Below are 16550 nucleotides of genomic sequence, written 5' to 3'. Positions count from 1 at the left end.
GGTGCAACTAGACTGAGACAGGCATGAATGTGGGCACTAATATAGCTACTGGAAGCTGTAATGCCAACTGGGGGCTTCCCAATAGCATTTCTCTGGAGACTTTCACCCTTGAATGACACCACTATCTCCTGCTTGTGTGAGAGGCCTTGAGAGTCATGTGCAAACAGAGGAGTAGGAACAGAAATACACCGAGCTGAGCCAGGCAAGTGCAAAGCTTTTTCCTCCATGGCAAAGCAGAGAGAAGTGTTTTTCTCAGGCACTGTTAAAACTCAGAGCGTTACTCATTTGGATGAATTAAGCAGCCTGCCCACAAAATGTAGGGAGTGTGTATGTTCTGAATCGTTGTTACTCCATGTAGTTTAAAATGCAGTTAAAGTACACGGAAATACACATTTAAGAAGCTTCCCGTTGAGGAAATACAAGCTTTTTTTAAGTCACCGAGGTACAAAACTTAAGTCTCTGAGCGGTGCTGCTTTGAAATAGGGATCTGCTGAAGAGAACATCCAGCTCAGCGGGCAGCGTGGAGAACAGGGAACCTTTGGGGCCAGGGGGAGAAGAGCAGCTCTTCTGGGTTGCTGCAGGTGATCATCACTAGTGGTGAAGCAGTGGTGGCCTGCTGCAGCACCCCAGAAAAAAGCTTTATGTTCTTGTCCCCAGCATTATGAAGTACTGAAGCAGTAGGTTCAGCAGAGGAGCCTAGCAAGAACAGCAAAATGTGTAATTGTTTTGAAGAGAAAGGCAAGGAGAATCAGAACCTTTGGCTTTCCAAATGTGCGGGTTTATCATGAACTTCTCTGCAGTCAGGTGAATTTGGATGTGAAAAAGGGCTATCACGCTGGCAAACCTGTCAGTTTTGTTTCCAGCCACAGCAGTTAGACAGAACAAATGCAAAAGTCTTTTCCTACACATTTTCCATATGTACTTCTGCAGACATGTATAGCAATGGCACTCTTCCTTCTCTCAAAAATTAAATCTTCCTTCTCCGCCCTGTTACGTGCTGGGATTAGGATTTAGGGCTTAAGCACGTGTGGTAGGGTGTCTTGGGTTGTTGTTTTCCTTTGAAATACATACATAGAGCTCTGCTCCTCTGCTTGAGAAGGCAAAGTCAAACCAAGTGCTTTGCACATGGAAGAGTTAGCAATGCTCCTTACTTTCTGGGCTAGTTTGCCTTGAAGGGTTGTGCTGGCTCTCAGAAAGGCTGCGTACGGCAGGGAGAGCTTTTCATCCAGGAGAGGATTCAGCCATGCCAAGATTCCCATCCTCCAGCAGGAGGTAGCCTTGTAGATGTCATGGACTGACCGGATTTAGCACCCTATTGCCAGAAGATTGAGAATTGAGTTTGATTTCTAAGTTTTAGTTAAGACCACTGACTGCTTAAAGAAGAGCAGGTGCTTTCATGAGCCCAGCGGTATCTCCAGGCGTACTACGTGCACGGTATCTTTTGTGCTGGTATTTTTATGCATACACATATATATATACACGTATCTACACATACCCATATGCGGTTGGTTGTGACTCATTGATTGATTATGCAGCGGAAGAGAATTATACCAAGGAGTTGGCCTTTCCAAATCAAACATATATATCTGATAATTGTCACCCTCCCCAGGAAGATCAGAATCGCAGCTGGGACTTGAGTCAAATTACGACATTTTGAGTTACTGGCAAAGAATTTTCTTTTGGCTTCTGTAAATCTATAATCTGAAATTTGAGGTTCTCTTCTACAAACGCTTCTCAGATTAGAAGGTTACATGCAGTACCCCAGTGACTGAATTTATTCTTAACTACGCCTTAAGTGATGATGAGCGAAAGATGTTCTACGAAGGATTTTTCTACTCATCTTCTAAGGACACAGCCACCTATGTGAATCATGAACAACTGCAGCCTTGCATTTTTATCACTCACTCTATTAGTGCTCTCCCTTTCACTCAGCTTGGGCAGTGAAACTAGATTACTCATCTTGAATTTTATTAGCTGTCAGTTTCTCATTTTCATGTTGTACTGCAATGCTGCAAGATTTGGAAAGCACTTATTCCAGGAGAATGATATATCTTATGTAACTTACGAGCTGAATATAAACTTTCTGAGCTCATAGAGCTTTTGCTGAAGCAAACTTACGCCACTGTATTCACCAGAAGGTCATTGCATTTTTATAATTTTCAAAATCTTCTGAGGTTGTACATTGATGTGTTCGGCAGTGGCTCTTTTTGCATTTAGCAGCATCAGGAAAAATTCCTTGCTTCTGACCGGAGAGGTGGTGGTGTGATACAGAGATGTCATGAGAGGCAGTAAGATTTAGACCTGCAATCTGGTCCCCACCGAACTCCATGGAAAAAGCTATGTTCTGGGAGAAGAGGGTATCTTTTGCAGGAGAAAAGGAATTGCAGAATGTTACAAAGTAAGTTTTATTTCCTCAGACTGTAGGAGGTATAAGCTCAGTCAGGCATTGTTAGTAAATAAGATCTAGAGCACTTAAAAGAAGGATTCAATCACAAATTCAATTGGTCCATTAACTAAATGTAATATTATTTACCTAAGTGGCCCTTCTGGACTATTTCATAACTCAGGTTTATAACCTTTTTTAAAAAAGATCAATATTACTGAGTGCATAGTCCCCTGAGCATGATGGAAGAGTCAGGCCATTTTAGCAGCTATGGTCCGTGATCGCCTGAGCTGAAGGTCCAGATGAGAAATGCAAAATGAGGAAAATACTCTCCTGGAAATAGTAAAAAGAAGAAATAGCCTCGGAGAGAAGGATGGAGAGGAGCAGCGAGGTGAGATGTGTTGCAAGAGATCAGCCCTTTTATTGGGCTCATGCAGCTAGAGCATAGAGGCAGGCTCTCCAGCGCACAGAAACCCTCCTGCAAATCTGAGAGAGAAGCTGTAGTGACATTTAAAGCCACACACACGGGTTTGCCAACATGTGTCAGAGCGAATCTCCAGTGGGAGGGAGCAACCGACCGCTCTATTTGCAACTTGGCAGATGGGCTGTTTTGTTGTCTGCTCTAATGTGTGATGCGAGCTGGCTGCTCACGCTGAGCCCCGTCAAGTGGGAAAGGTGGCTCTCTTCTATCGACCCCGCGCCCATGATCCAGTGGTTGATTTGCTCCTGTCAGCTGGGAGCGACGAGCTCCTGCACCTCAATTCAGCACCCTGACAAATCGCTGCTGGGAGGCTCGGCAGTCAGGAGCGGTGGCACTTTTCCACGTCTTTAACCAGCATCGTGAAAAGTCAAATGATCAAAGCAAATAAAAGCCAGGAAGGAGCTGTTTCATGGCTGCGCTGCTGTTAAGTGGTGGGGCGCTGGCTCCCACCATTTCAGCTCTTCTCCTCCCCTTCCATACAGGTCATCCCCATCGCTGTGAGACCAGGAGGCACGTGGCTGTGCTTTGTGTCAAGTGGGGAAGAAAGGAGGGCTCCTGACAGGTCCTAAAAAAAAAAAATAAATCGTACTGAAACCTCATGAAATTTTCAGTGGCAAAAGGCAATGCTGCTGAGAGGCCTTTGCCTGTCTGTCCTCATTAAGCACGTCTCTAACTAATGGCTACTGTTGGGTGCTGCTCCCTGGCTTTCCTTTCCCCCTGCCTCTCACACAGGGCTCAGGCTGCTCTTCCCTGTGCTGCCACACACCACTCCGAACCGCGTGCAGTTTTCATGATGTGCTCTCTTACAAGACATATCAGAGAGGAAAAGCAATTTTTGTTCTTTCCCCTGCCTTCCGTGGTGCTGATGCGATCTCTGGTTCACCTGGGCACGGCACATCCATTTGATGAATTAAATTGATCGGTCAGTGTCAAGTTGTGATCTGGGGCAGGAGGCCCGTGGGGACGTGGAGGACAGCGCAGGGTTGACCGAAGGTTTTGTATAGATGGTGACATGCGAAGCTGCTTTTAGTTTTCAGTGAAAGCCTCTGTTTTCAGCCCTTGACTGCAGTAAAACCGTTCCCTTGTGCTCATAACGTGACCACTCTGAGGGTGCAGTCCAAAAGCAGGTGGCAGGCGATCCCTCAAGCCCTGGTGCAGTTTCTCTGGTGCCATTTCTCTCTTCCAAGACAGAAACGTGTCCCTGCTGACACAGGGTATAGCTGCATCTGACCCGAGTCTTTGACAATGCAGAGCAATTTTTGCAGGGACAGGAAACCCATTTTGTGTTATTAGACAAATACGGCTGGAAACCTTCCTTCTCCAAAGCAGACGAGGTGTTTTGCCAGGTGTGGCAGCTTTTCAAGTGGCTGCAACTCTCAGTTCTCTGCCAGGCAACATACAAGCGGTGTCAGACTGAAACGGCTTCAAGGTTTGGGCTAATAGTTCAGGGGGAAGAGAGACCCAACTGCAGAGAGGTGATAGTCTAAACTGAGTGATAAGACATCTGCTTATCTTGTGTAGCTTGCTTTGTGGTGTTCTTGGTTTCTGCACCTGTTCATGCTGCAGATAGCACCATCGCAATAGCCAGGCTTTGGATATTCTCTGCTGCATCTGTAGTCAGGTGTAAACTAGAAAAAAAAAAACTTTCCTTGCCCCAGATATTAACTCAGGTAGCAGAAAATGCCTCTCTGTAAAGAGAAGTCATGGAAAATGTGTGCTTTCAGGCTTTCTTGCATGGATTCCAAAATTTTAATGTGACTATGTTTCTATTTTTGCTACCTTACCAGCATGTCCTCGTTTCTTTTCTCTAGGCACCTCAGAATTGCAACCCCCTTTTCTTATCTGGACTTCATCAATATTTCTCTCATTTCTCAACCAGTAAGCAGGTGACAGTACCGCTCTGGAACAAACAAGCAGTGCAGGATGTACTGGTGCTGGCTGTTTCTTTCCCCAAGTGATGCTGCTTCCAGGAGACCCAGGGCATGGGGAAGTGGCTGCTAGAGAGCAGCAATCCTTGGAGTCGTTTGTTCCATGTCAGAGCACATGCACGTGTTTGGCTGATGCTCTTTTCTCTGGTTTTGGAAGAGAAAGCCATCAAGCTTGGAAGGTGAGCCTGTAATTTTGCTGGATCTCACCCGGGTGGCTGCTCAGCAGCTAAACATTTTGCTGAAGTTGTCCATAGAATCCAGGCAGAAATATGAGTTTTGACACTCGTGTGATATCATTTCCAAACGTGGTCGACAGCCTGTGTTAGTTGGGCTATACAGATGATTGCATGAGAAGAATTCAGGACAAATCATTCATCAGAGCCTTTCCTGTTTGGCTTTATTGCCGCTTCTTGTGTGCCTGAAGTATTAAAGAAATGCTCTGTTGGACTGAGGTTGTACTGGGAGATGGGATCTCACTGAGGAGTTAAGATATCTGAAGGGTTTTTTCTTCCTCTTTCTACAAAGCAGTGGGAAAGGAAAGGGATCCAGTTCTGGCACGATGTCTCAGAAGGTGACATTTGTTATAACTCACTGCAAATGTTACTCACCATCTACAAAACATTCAATTAAACTCAAGAGCAGTGCAAAATACCCAGCTCCACTTCAGCAGCTGCACTTGGCATCAGAACCCCTCGGGTTCCTTGGGAACCAACAGCTGGAGACCTCCACGCCGTGGCTGCTGTCCCACTTGTCCCTGTTCCCTGGAAGCCAGGTTGTCAAAGATTGCTGTGACCAAGCAGGGAAGTGGCTTTCTGTGCTGGCAGTCCTCCTAGAACACTGATTTCCCTGATGAAATCACATTCTCGCAGAGCACAACCCCCCAGTCAATGCATTAAACGAAGACCCCCATAAGCTGCTGGTTTGGAAGTCAAAAAATAGGAAAAATTGTCCAATACATGCATGATTGTTTGTATGCAAATCATGGGTCCTTTTGCCTCCGATGCCTTTGTGTGTGCCTTCAGGTTACAGCACGGAGCTGTAATTCGTGAACCGCAACCAACACAAACTTCGCTCCTGCTTGCAGGAAACCAGGACACCGAGCGCGCACATTTTTGGTATGCCAAAGCCGTTGTTACAGATCTCTGGCTCCCCAGGAACTTCGCAGATGTAACTTTGCTGTGTGCTCCAGCCACCCACTGTTTTGCAGTGTCAGCTGGGCTGGAGCTCAGATCCTCCCACTCTCCGCACCGGGCCCGCTACGCTGGAGCTGAAGGCAAAATGCAAATGGGCCGCGCTGAGCACGGCTGCCTTATGGCACGGTGCAGGGGGTGCTGGAAGCAGAACCCGGAGCATCTCGTTCCTGGTTCAGCACCTGAACCACGAGATCCTGCCTCTCCATGCCTCTTTATCAAAGCTCCTCGTTCCCCTGGACAGGGGACTGAAATGGAACAAAGCTCCGGCTAATTTTCTGCATAAGCCATTGAGTTTTGGGCAAGGAGATGGAAAAAGCCATCCAATTAGCTATTGTTGCTGGCATCCCCTGGGCCTGATTTGGTGTGGTTTGTTGATGCCAAGCAGAGGTAGATAACCATGGCTCCCTTTTTGCTCTGGCATGAAAACCTTTCCAGCCCGTATTTCCTATGAGTTCAGTCACCTGCTAGGCTCTTTGAGCCGTGTGAACGAGCTGTAATTCCTCCAGTTTGCTACACTTGTTCCAGGGCAGGCTTTACTTCTCATTTTCCTAGGTTCTAAACAACATCACTGCCTCTGGAGAGCAAGGGTGGTGGCTCTCTTCATCAGCCTGTCTGGGTCCTATTTATAAACGAGGAGAGTGAGAAATTATGTTAAAAACTTGGAAGCTTTAAAAATAAAACTGTGACCTAGTCAAAGAGTAAACATTAGAGAAAAATAAAAACCTATTTTAAGAGATGGAAATGGAGAGGAAGCAGCAAAAGTAATTCAAAGAGATTTTTAACTGTAAGTAGGAAGGTGTAAAACCTCTGATCACTGGAAGTTCAGATGCTGAGGACCTGGCTCAATGGTGAAAAAGGAGGGAAGAAAAAAGACATTGAGCAGGGGAAAAAAAAGCAAGGTGAGAAATCCACCTCACTGTACGTGACAGATTATCCAGAAACAACAGGATCATGCTTCTTCCCAGACAAAAGAAAGCAGTGTTTAAATTGGATTTAGAAGTATTCTGAGTGCCTGTCATGTATACATCTTCTGAGCAGTGGTGTATCCTTAATTGTATCCTTAATTTTTTCAGGTAGTCATTTAATGTGGGGTTGGTCAAGGAGTGCTGAGGTTGTACTGAGAAGGAAAGATTTAAAAAAGGAATCAGAAGCTTTTACTGCAAGGGATATTTGGAAATCTGTCCCCAGGAGGAACAGATAGGGGTTGCTTGTCCATTTTTTCACATCTGCTTATTTTTCCCCAACAGGTTGCCTGGTCACTATGAACAATGGCCCAGCTATACTACAAAAAGGTAAACTATTCACCGTACAGAGATCGGATCCCGCTGCAGATCGTGCGAGCAGAGGCAGAGCTCTCGGTGGAGGAGAAGGCCTACCTCAGCGCCGTGGAGAAGGGGGACTATGCCAGCGTGAAACATGCCTTACAAGAGGCAGAGATCTACTACAACATCAACATTAACTGTATGGATCCTCTCGGTCGCAGTGCCCTTTTAATAGCCATAGAGAACGAAAATCTGGAGATCATGGAGTTACTCCTGAGCCACAGCGTGTACGTGGGAGATGCTCTGCTCTACGCGATACGGAAAGAGGTGGTGGGAGCTGTGGAGCTGCTGCTGAATTACAGGAAGCCAAGTGGTGAGAAGCAGGTTAGTCAAGTGTTCCCGTTCAGCTGTTACCTTAATAAAATCCTGGGTGAGGAAAGTGGTGCTCCACAGAGAAGGGGCTGTTCGAGAGTCAGAAGCCGGAGTCCTTAATGCAGAGCCCTTGCTCTAAATGCCCAGAGTGGACATGGGCAGCTCGGCTTGGATGATAACTTCCCAGGCTAAGCAGACACGCTCAGCCTGACTTAACTCAGCGTTCTCAGTTTCACTCGGTGTTCTTTTCAGTCATACAGGGTTTGTGGACGTACTGATTTATAGGTTGATTTATAGACACGCACTTTGTAAAGGAATTTGGGGCAGTCTGAAGTTATATTCCAATATATAATATGAGCTATTGCCATGCTGTTGTGCTGATATTAATAAGTGGAATTGCTTTTCGTAAGCAAATCCTGAAAACACCCAAGCTTATAAATTACTGTGAGCAAGGAAGCAGTCTGCTAGCTTTCAGTACTTAGCCATAGTAGAGGCATCTTGGTCTCCATCTCTGGAGAGCCCTAGTTCAGAACCGCTGAGGCAGTACACAACATTGCAGCATGAACTGAGGTGCTATATATCTGAGCGATGAACAGCTATGACCTGTGGGAAGGATCCTTAGCTGCAAAGCCATCGCTTACATAAGGCTCTTCGTGAAAAAGCACCAAATCTGGATCCTGTCATTTCAAGTGTCACATATCACACTGTCCCTGGCTTTTTTTTTCATCTGCAAGTGATAGTGCTGGTAACTGGGACAGTTGGTATGCATTACTGACCACTGCCAATTTTCACAAGATCTGTGCCTAGAAAGGAACTTGCAAACCTGATGATCCTTATTTCTCAGGTTTTCTTTTGAAATCTGCTTGTACAGCCCTTTGTGTGTGAAAGAAGAAAAAGTTTAATATCAGTCAACCAGAAAAGAAAACTTTTCCAATAGGTAGGGCCTTAGGACATAGTTTTTAAATAGTAATTTTACGTAGTCAAAGCAAACAATAAGGAAACACTCCAGGTCAACAATCAAGAATGCTCAGCTTTCTGCTCAGAAGCAGCAATGCCGCATACCACAGCAATGCTGTTCTAATGTGCGGTTTAAGTGCTAGGGAGATGGAAAATCTCTGCTATCAGACCTGAAAGTTGGGATGTTATTCATAGTTTTAATGTGTCAAAACATAAGTAGCAAAACAAGAGCCATAAATGGAGAATGAGCCATTTTTTTCCAAGCAAGTTGGACCATCCTATGCCCAACATAACAGAAAATAGAATAGAAGAAAGGGATAGATCACATTACTGAAAGTTTTAAATAGCATGAGGAACTGCTAATAATTCATAGAATCATAGAATCATAGAATATCCTGAGTTGGAAGGGACCCTTAAGGATCATCAAGTCCAACTCTTGACACCGCACAGGTCTACCCAAAAGTTCAGACCATGTGACTAAGTGCACAGTCCAATCTCTTCTTAAATTCAGACAGGCTCGGTGCAGTGACCACTTCCCTGGGGAGCCTGTTCCAGTGTGCAACCACCCTCTCTGTGAAGAACCCCCTCCTGACGTCCAGCCTAAATTTCCCCTGCCTCAGCTTAACCCCGTTCCCGCGGGTCCTGTCACTGGTGTTAATGGAGAAAAGGTCTCCTGCCTCTTGACACCCCCTTACGAGGAAGTTGTAGACTGTGATGAGGTCTCCCCTCAGCCTCCTCTTCTCCAGGCTGAACAGGCCCAGTGACCTCAGCCGTTCCTCGTACGTCTTCCCCTCCAGGCCTTTCACCATCTTCGTAGCCCTCCTCTGGACACTTTCCAACAGTTTCATGTCCTTTTTATACTGTGGTGCCCAGAACTGCACACAGTACTCGAGGTGAGGCCGCACCAGCACAGAGTAGAGCGGGACAATCACCTGCCTTGACCTACTAGCAGATTAATGGTGTATTTCTTCGAAAATATCTTGAAAAGCAAGTGATGGGGTTCATGTGTATTTCTGTAAGATCTCTTGATTACCGAAGCTTGGCCACTCAAATTCAAAGCCCCGATGGCTTAACTGGACAGAGGTCCATGAAATAAGAAGGATTTATTACAGCTGAAACTCAGCTCCAACATCTCTAGGCAGTGATACATTTCATGCTAGGCCTGTTTCATTTTTCTTTGCTGGTGTGCAGCCATCATTCTGTAGCTAGGCTTATATCTGCTGCAAAGTTTACAACTTGCAGGGGAATGTGTGTGGGAGAAAAGATGCGGTGCCAGTTTCAGCTTTATTTACAAGGTTGTTACAAGACCAGATTTCATCAGTATGTTTTAATCTAGTGCTGGCTTGATGCAAGATCCTCTGCAGAAATTGGGGATAACTTCCCTGATAACTTCCCTGGTTTGTGGTTCAGGCTCTTCTGTGAACTGCAGGAGGTGTTTGCCAGCAGAGGGCTGCAGGAGTGGCCTTCCCCTTCTGTGGTTTCACTGATTGCTCTTGCGGCGACGGTAATTAACATTTGTTTCATGTGCAGTGGTATCACGGTAAATGGGAAGACCTGCTTAGCTATGCAAAGTCGGGACACACAGGTCAGCTTGTCAAAGCACAAAGCTAACATAGGAGGGCTTCTTGAACACGACTTCCTGAGTCTGATTCAAGAGCGGTATCGGTGCAAGTTCAGTAATTATCTTTGCTGGACCCTTTCTCAGAAAGTCCTTTGGGAATCCAACACTTAATTAATTCACAAAAAGCCCTTGCTTTGTCCTAATTAATTACTTATATGTTCAAGAAACTTACCGAAAATCTGCTGTTTTGGTTGTGTAGTTACCCAAGTTCACACCTCACAGAATGGTTTCTGTCTCGATGAGAAATCTGTAAGCTTACATCGCTTTGGTGTGTCAGGTTTAGCTTTATCTGTTCCCGAATTGTACACAAGGTCCAGTTTCCCTGAACAAACGTGTGGGAAGGCAGCTCCTTGACTCAGGCATAGCAGCCTGTTTCCACTTTGGGGCTGTCTGTTCATCTTCACTGCACTCGAGGCAGAAGTGGAGGCAAAGCATCTTGTGATTGCTCTCTTAAATGCTTCGCGCACCACCTTCACCCAACGGAGTCTGGGGTCTGTGAAAGCCCTTTAGTTCCCATCTCCTGCCCTCTGCCTCTGAGAGGAGGTTGCTTGATGCTGTACCAAAGCCTTGCCGAGCATGAGGAGCTGTTCCTGTTTGTGTCAGTTCAGGTAATTGTTCTCTGCATCTCAAAAGCATCGCTCAGCAGCATCGCACTCAGCACAAGCCATTTTACAGGCATGGAGTCTGCTCATTTGTATCCCCTTATCCCCGTACTGCTGCCCCAACCAAAACCATCACAGGTTGCACGATGCCAGCCTTTTGTGGGGTTGCGGCAACTGTATCTAGACAGCAAAAGAGGCACCCAAATGAGGAAGGGCACGGGGTGGAAGGCACCACCTTCCCGTTCAGACGTGCCCTGCAGAGCGGTTTTGCTCCCAAGCCACAGAGCCTGTGAAGGGTGCTGTGTGCTGCCTACCCGTTCCTTGAGAGCAGAGCTCTTCCCCGTGTGCTGACCTTTCCAGGGAGCAGAAAACAAACAAAAAAAAATCAAATATAAGAAGTGACGTGTGTTGTGTGCCTCATGTAAGAGATCCAGGGTCTCACCCAGGGTGGAAGGGCCAGGTGGAAATGGCTGAAAAGAGCAGGCGGCGGAGCTGCTCCTGGCCTGTTATTAAGTGACTGTGGGCAGTCATTGTTCGGCAAACCTTTGCTAGGCTCCTGTTTAAGTGCCATTTACTGAGAACACAGTGCCAGTGGCAGGGGTAAGTCATAGCCAGTAACTATAACAACACAAAGCTCCCGCACTGCGGCCGTGCGGATGGGGTGTCTCGGGGGGGAGAGATGACTCCGTGTGCATGCGGAGCCTACGGGAGCCAGGAGCACAAACCAGCCCTCTCTAAAGGCCACTGCAGAGCGCACAATAAATGAGTGTGCTGAACGGTGATGCGTTCAAAGAGATCTATTTCCTTTTAGGTTTCCCTCCAAGCAAGGTTCGTGGGCTATTTTAAGAAGTTAGCATTTCTCCTGGAACCTGTTCTGCCTGGTCCTGACAACTTAGGACTGTGCTGAGAGTCTCTCGATGAAACTGGGGAGACTTCATCAGCTACAGCCAGAACTATTGCTGCTACGGTAGCTCTGCAGCTAACGTAAGGAAGTTACTGCTGTTGTGGAAGATGCTGGCACCTCTGGAGATTTGGGCTCCAGTGAGAGAGCTGTCAGAGTGCAAGCATCTTTCTTCTGCTACCTCGGGAAGACCACGCAGACATGCTGACGTGCGTCATTGGGGTTAACAGGAACTCAAAGTGACTTTCGAGTTTGAGTTCAGCACTACCACAGGAGCAAGAGAATGCTTTTGAATCCTATTGAACAATTTCTCCTGCCCAGTAAAGTCTTCTGCCTCCACACCTGTTTGATCTGGAGATTTAGGTGGTTTCTGGTGTGTGTTTTGTTTGGTGTTTTTTTTTGTTGTTGCTGTTTTTGCTTTCCCCCAGAAGTCATTTTAGCAATGTGTTTTTGCCATCCAGACATCACTACAGTGCATTATGTTTTCAGCCAGGCTGGAGTCTGCCGCTAACCTGCACTGACAAACGAGAGGAAGTATAAATCAGAAAATCCACATTTTCCCACTTATCCGAAGCATTTTCACTTTATCTTTAGTAATGGTTGTACTTCCATCAATTTTGAATCCTGCCGAAATCAGTACAAATCTTCCCTGTGACTTCAGACGAGGTCTGAGGAACATGGAGGCATTTTTTAATAGCCTCTCGTGTGGATTCTGCCAGGCGGCTGCAGCTCTCTGTTAAGCGTGCATCACAGCTCGCGGCTTGCACACATCTCGCATTGTTTTTTGCCTTGTTACGGTGGATGTTTGCAGTGCAACAGGCACAGGCTGTGCTGGCTGCCGAGCCACTTGCATTCTTGAAGAAGCTGCAGGCAGCCAGCTGAATTACTACACGTTGATGGTATAACCGTGAGCACCTTTACGGGTAGCTGTTTTCTTCACAACAATCAGAGCTGACATCAAATGTTTACATAAGGATGATACTAGCATCTCTCTGGTATCTGCCAAAATTAGCAATTTGTTCATGGCAGATGGCTCCGAATTAATCTGGTTCACAGATGGGACTACAAATGCAATTCCTCAATAATGAGAATAAAAAGAAAAGGGATCTCAGTATTTATGACCGTGATTCAATTTGTTTCGACGGTCTAAAGGCCTTATGAGTCAATGAGATCTCAACAGATACCTACCCATATGTCTTCCAAAAGAAGAATCTGAACAAGAAATAAAGCCCTGGAAGAATATGGTTGCGGAGAGGAAGCGATGGAGAATAAAAGGCAAGCTTTTAAGTCTTAGCTCCTAATCCTCAGATACCTGCTGGCGGAAGGTTGCTACACTTGATAGTATTTGCAAACTTAACATTTGACCTCAAAAATCCTCTTTTAAATGAACTGATGAGTGAAAAATCCGTTGTCATCGGTGTAAATATCATAGATCAGCAGCCAAGAAACAATCTTTTGTGAACCAGAAATTATGTGGTGCATTAAACATGTTGTTCTTGCCCAAATCCAGTAACTTCCTTGATACAGCGTGATTTAACTGATTTTTCTTACTCACTTAGGGTTCTTCTTCCTCTATGCACAATCCAGTGCATAGTCCAGTTTTGTAGCTGGGAGAAATGTTACCCCATCTCCTTCAGTAAAAGGTTTGTTTCCTTGATATTTAGTAAGGTTAAAGGCAAAGGAGAGACCTGTGGACTTCCCAGCTGAAACTGCTGAGCCCTGTAGCACCAACTCCAAACCCATGAGCTGAGGATGGATGCAGGGAGAGCCTTCAGATACAGGCTGGACAAAGATGCTTCCTTCTGCAGTGGTAACATATTTTGGGTGCTCACACTGCTTCTGGGCCATCATGGACGAGGTGGATGCCAACGGCTATGAGGTATTACAGTGACATGAAGGACTGCAAAGGGATCAAAGCCCAGAGTGCCCTTCTGCAGTGCTAGCCATAGTTTGCAAGCAGTGTTTGTGTTCTTACAGCAGTTTAAAAAGCAGTTCAGCTAATTACGGAGGGCTGAGACGTTGGGTTACTGAAACCTGGGCACCCGTGTAATGGAAGTCTGTCGGTCTGACCCGGTCGTACAGTGCTGCACAGCAAGAACTCGGGAGCAGAGAGGCTAGCAGGCTGCTTGCTGTGACTCAGTACGGATACCGTGCCCTTCGGTGTGACTCAGACCAGCTGTTCCCATGTTGATACAAGGGGTCTGAAGTGAAAAGGGGAGGCTGGACCTGGTTGGGTGCACTCGGAGCCAGAGCTGAAGCAGTAGAGAAAAACCAGCCACGGGTTCTCAGTATGAAAATATTTGAAAGGCACAATAAGGAAGAAAGATTGTGTCTGAAAACAGCAAACTAGCTGTTACCGCTCCAAAGTCTAATGGCTCTGCCAGCACCCAGGCTTTTCATTATTTTTATTGATGCAGTAATAATTCACAGCTATAGTTAACGTGCCTTTGACATTGGCGGCTGCCTTCAGAATGAATTCCATCTAATTAAACAGCGAAATCAAAGATCACTTCAGTTAATGATTACATCTAACTGGGAGACTTCCCTCCCGCCCCACCGCCTTCCTCCCCAGATGATCTTAAATCCACGAGAAGGTGCGAGGCAAAACCAGGAGCTCGGCAACTTATCACGGAGCTAATGAGCAGCAGCAGGGCTGAGGCTCGCAGGCTGCAGCGCTGGCTTCCAGCCCCTGTTGGTGGCAAATGAGTCCCTGGCTCCTTCTCCAGGGCCAGCAGCAAGGCTGTTACTTCCTAGGAGGGCTGGTGGATCAGGGTGAGAACCACACCACAGCTCAGGAAAGCTGCAGTGCAGCGTGATGGAGTGGCTGCTGGCGGTCTGAGCAGCTGGGAGCATCCTGCACACCCAGCAGGGCGCGTTTGGGGCCAGCAGTGGTACGGGTCTCAGCTGCGTGGACTGCCTGTAGCAAACCAGTTGTAGGAAAAAAGTTCCCTTCATGTTCCTACACAAGTAAGCTTCTGGTCTCTCTATAGATCTGCCCATTAAAGTGTTAAATTCGATAAAACGTATTTGCTCACCTACCCAGCATCCACGAATGGGCCTCGTTCACTCATGAGCCCCGATTACAGCATTAGCTGCTCCCTTAGATCAGCCCCACAACATCAGATAACAAGATTTTTGCCTCTGGTTTGTGATTTCTGACACCCAGAAAGGGCACTTGGCATGGCTGTTCAAATGGGAAGATGCTGGCAAGTCTGCCTGCTGAAATAGCTGCGACACATGGTCAAAGGGAAGCTTGTTTATAGGGTGAAATTGAACTTACATTACAGGCTGCCCTGAAACGAGGCTCTAAGATTTCGGAGGAGCCCCGTAGCTCTGATCAGGCTGTTGAATATAGCTGTGTGCACTTGCAAATTAGAATAGCACCTTCATGGCTCATTCATCCCCGTGATGGGGCAGCGATCAGAGTGCGATGGGCAGAGCCTTCTGGTGGCTCCAGGAGTGGGGAAAACCAAAGAGGCATCAGCTGAGCACACGAGCCTGCTCCCTGATCAGCCCTGCTTTGCTGGTGCTTAGTTTGGGGAAGAGGGAGGACTCACGTGCTCTTCTTAAATACTCTTCAAGCAGACCGAGCATGAGCTAGAGCCAGTCTTGGCAGTGTGAGGGGCATATTCGCTGCGTGTTTTCAACTGCTTAGGGTTAGAAATAAAGGAACTCAGTGCCCCAGTGGTAATAGAGAAAGATACAAGCACAGAGGTTATTCTTGTGCAACACCGTGCCACCTCTCTGGGTTGCCATTTCTTCAGTAGCACAAACTCTGGGGTCTTTTCAGAATCCATACAGTCTTAGGTAGCAGAAAAACAACGCCAAAAAGCAGAACCTGATAGGCAGAATGGGAGGAAACACAGCCACCGGCCCTGGGAGCATGGAGATGTGTTTTGTGCAACGTCAGGCAGCACTGGGCTGGCACCAGGTGCACTCGCTCCCTGCGCTTTGTGATGTTGTCTTGTGATGAAAGCTGATTTTTTTATTATTTTTTAAGGTATACGATCAAAAAGGAACGTAGCCCCTTGCCCCAAGCAAAAAGCTGTCCCTTTCCCCAAGCCGTGTTAGCAATGTATTACCTCGCCTAAACCCAATGAAACATCTCTCTCTGCACACAGTAATAAATTATGGGAAATAGGGACATTTGTGTACAAAGATGATGACATGGAAGGTTATAGACAATGTGATTATTGGACTGTTTTAGTACATCTTGTCCTTGTTACCACTAAGTCAGAATAGAAAACACAGAGATCAGATAAAATTTAAAAGCTGGACAACTCTTCCCTCCCAGAGTAAACCCTGGAAAATATTTGAAAAATAGCCATAATAAAGCAAAGATGACTTTGAAGGCACAGGCTGCAAATTTCCAGCTTGCCGTGGACCGTCTTTATTTCAGCATGTTTGAAGTCAGGCAAGAACTTATCCATAAAATAAAATAAAATAAAATAATGGAAGGGGCAGGGACATTCCAAGGGCTTTAATGTAGTCAAGAAATTAGCAGGACTGGATTAAGTAACTCTTTATCAAAACAAACTTCCAAATGTAAAATCAAAATTAAAAATCATCACGTTCTTTTTTTTTTTCTTTTTTTAACCCCAAACAGTAGCTCTTGTCACAGAGTAACCCTTTCAATGGTGATGAAGAAAAGTGAAAAATGAATAAACAGTTTTATGTTTTCAAATGGGGAAAAACCAGCTTCGGGCATACTGTCTAGTCTGCCTGTCTGAACTTCGGGCGAGAACTCAATTTACCCACGTCAGCCATATTAGGCTTCTGTCTGAGTTCGTATCAGAGGATCTCAGGAAACAGATCTGGCAAGGAACTGGGAACTTCTGCATTTTGAGAAG

The 16550-nt window shown here is 46.2% G+C and overlaps 1 protein-coding gene across 1 annotated transcript in view; it reads left to right on the top strand.

The window, feature by feature from the left end:
• Nucleotides 1–7253: 7253 nt before the first annotated feature.
• TRPC5 (transient receptor potential cation channel subfamily C member 5) overlaps nucleotides 7254–16550 on the top strand; it is a gene marked incomplete at both ends in the record, with an annotated part of 63038 nt that continues 53741 nt past the window's right edge. Inside the window, one exon of the mRNA XM_084293975.1 lies at nucleotides 7254–7631. Coding sequence (XP_084150101.1) covers nucleotides 7254–7631 — 378 coding nt within the window. The remainder of the gene's footprint in view (nucleotides 7632–16550) is intronic.

Source organism: Netta rufina (genome assembly GCF_964035555.1).
Source record: "Netta rufina genome assembly, chromosome: 12".
Taxonomy (NCBI): Eukaryota; Metazoa; Chordata; class Aves; order Anseriformes; family Anatidae; genus Netta; species Netta rufina.
This window is presented reverse-complemented; position numbering and strand designations above follow the sequence as displayed.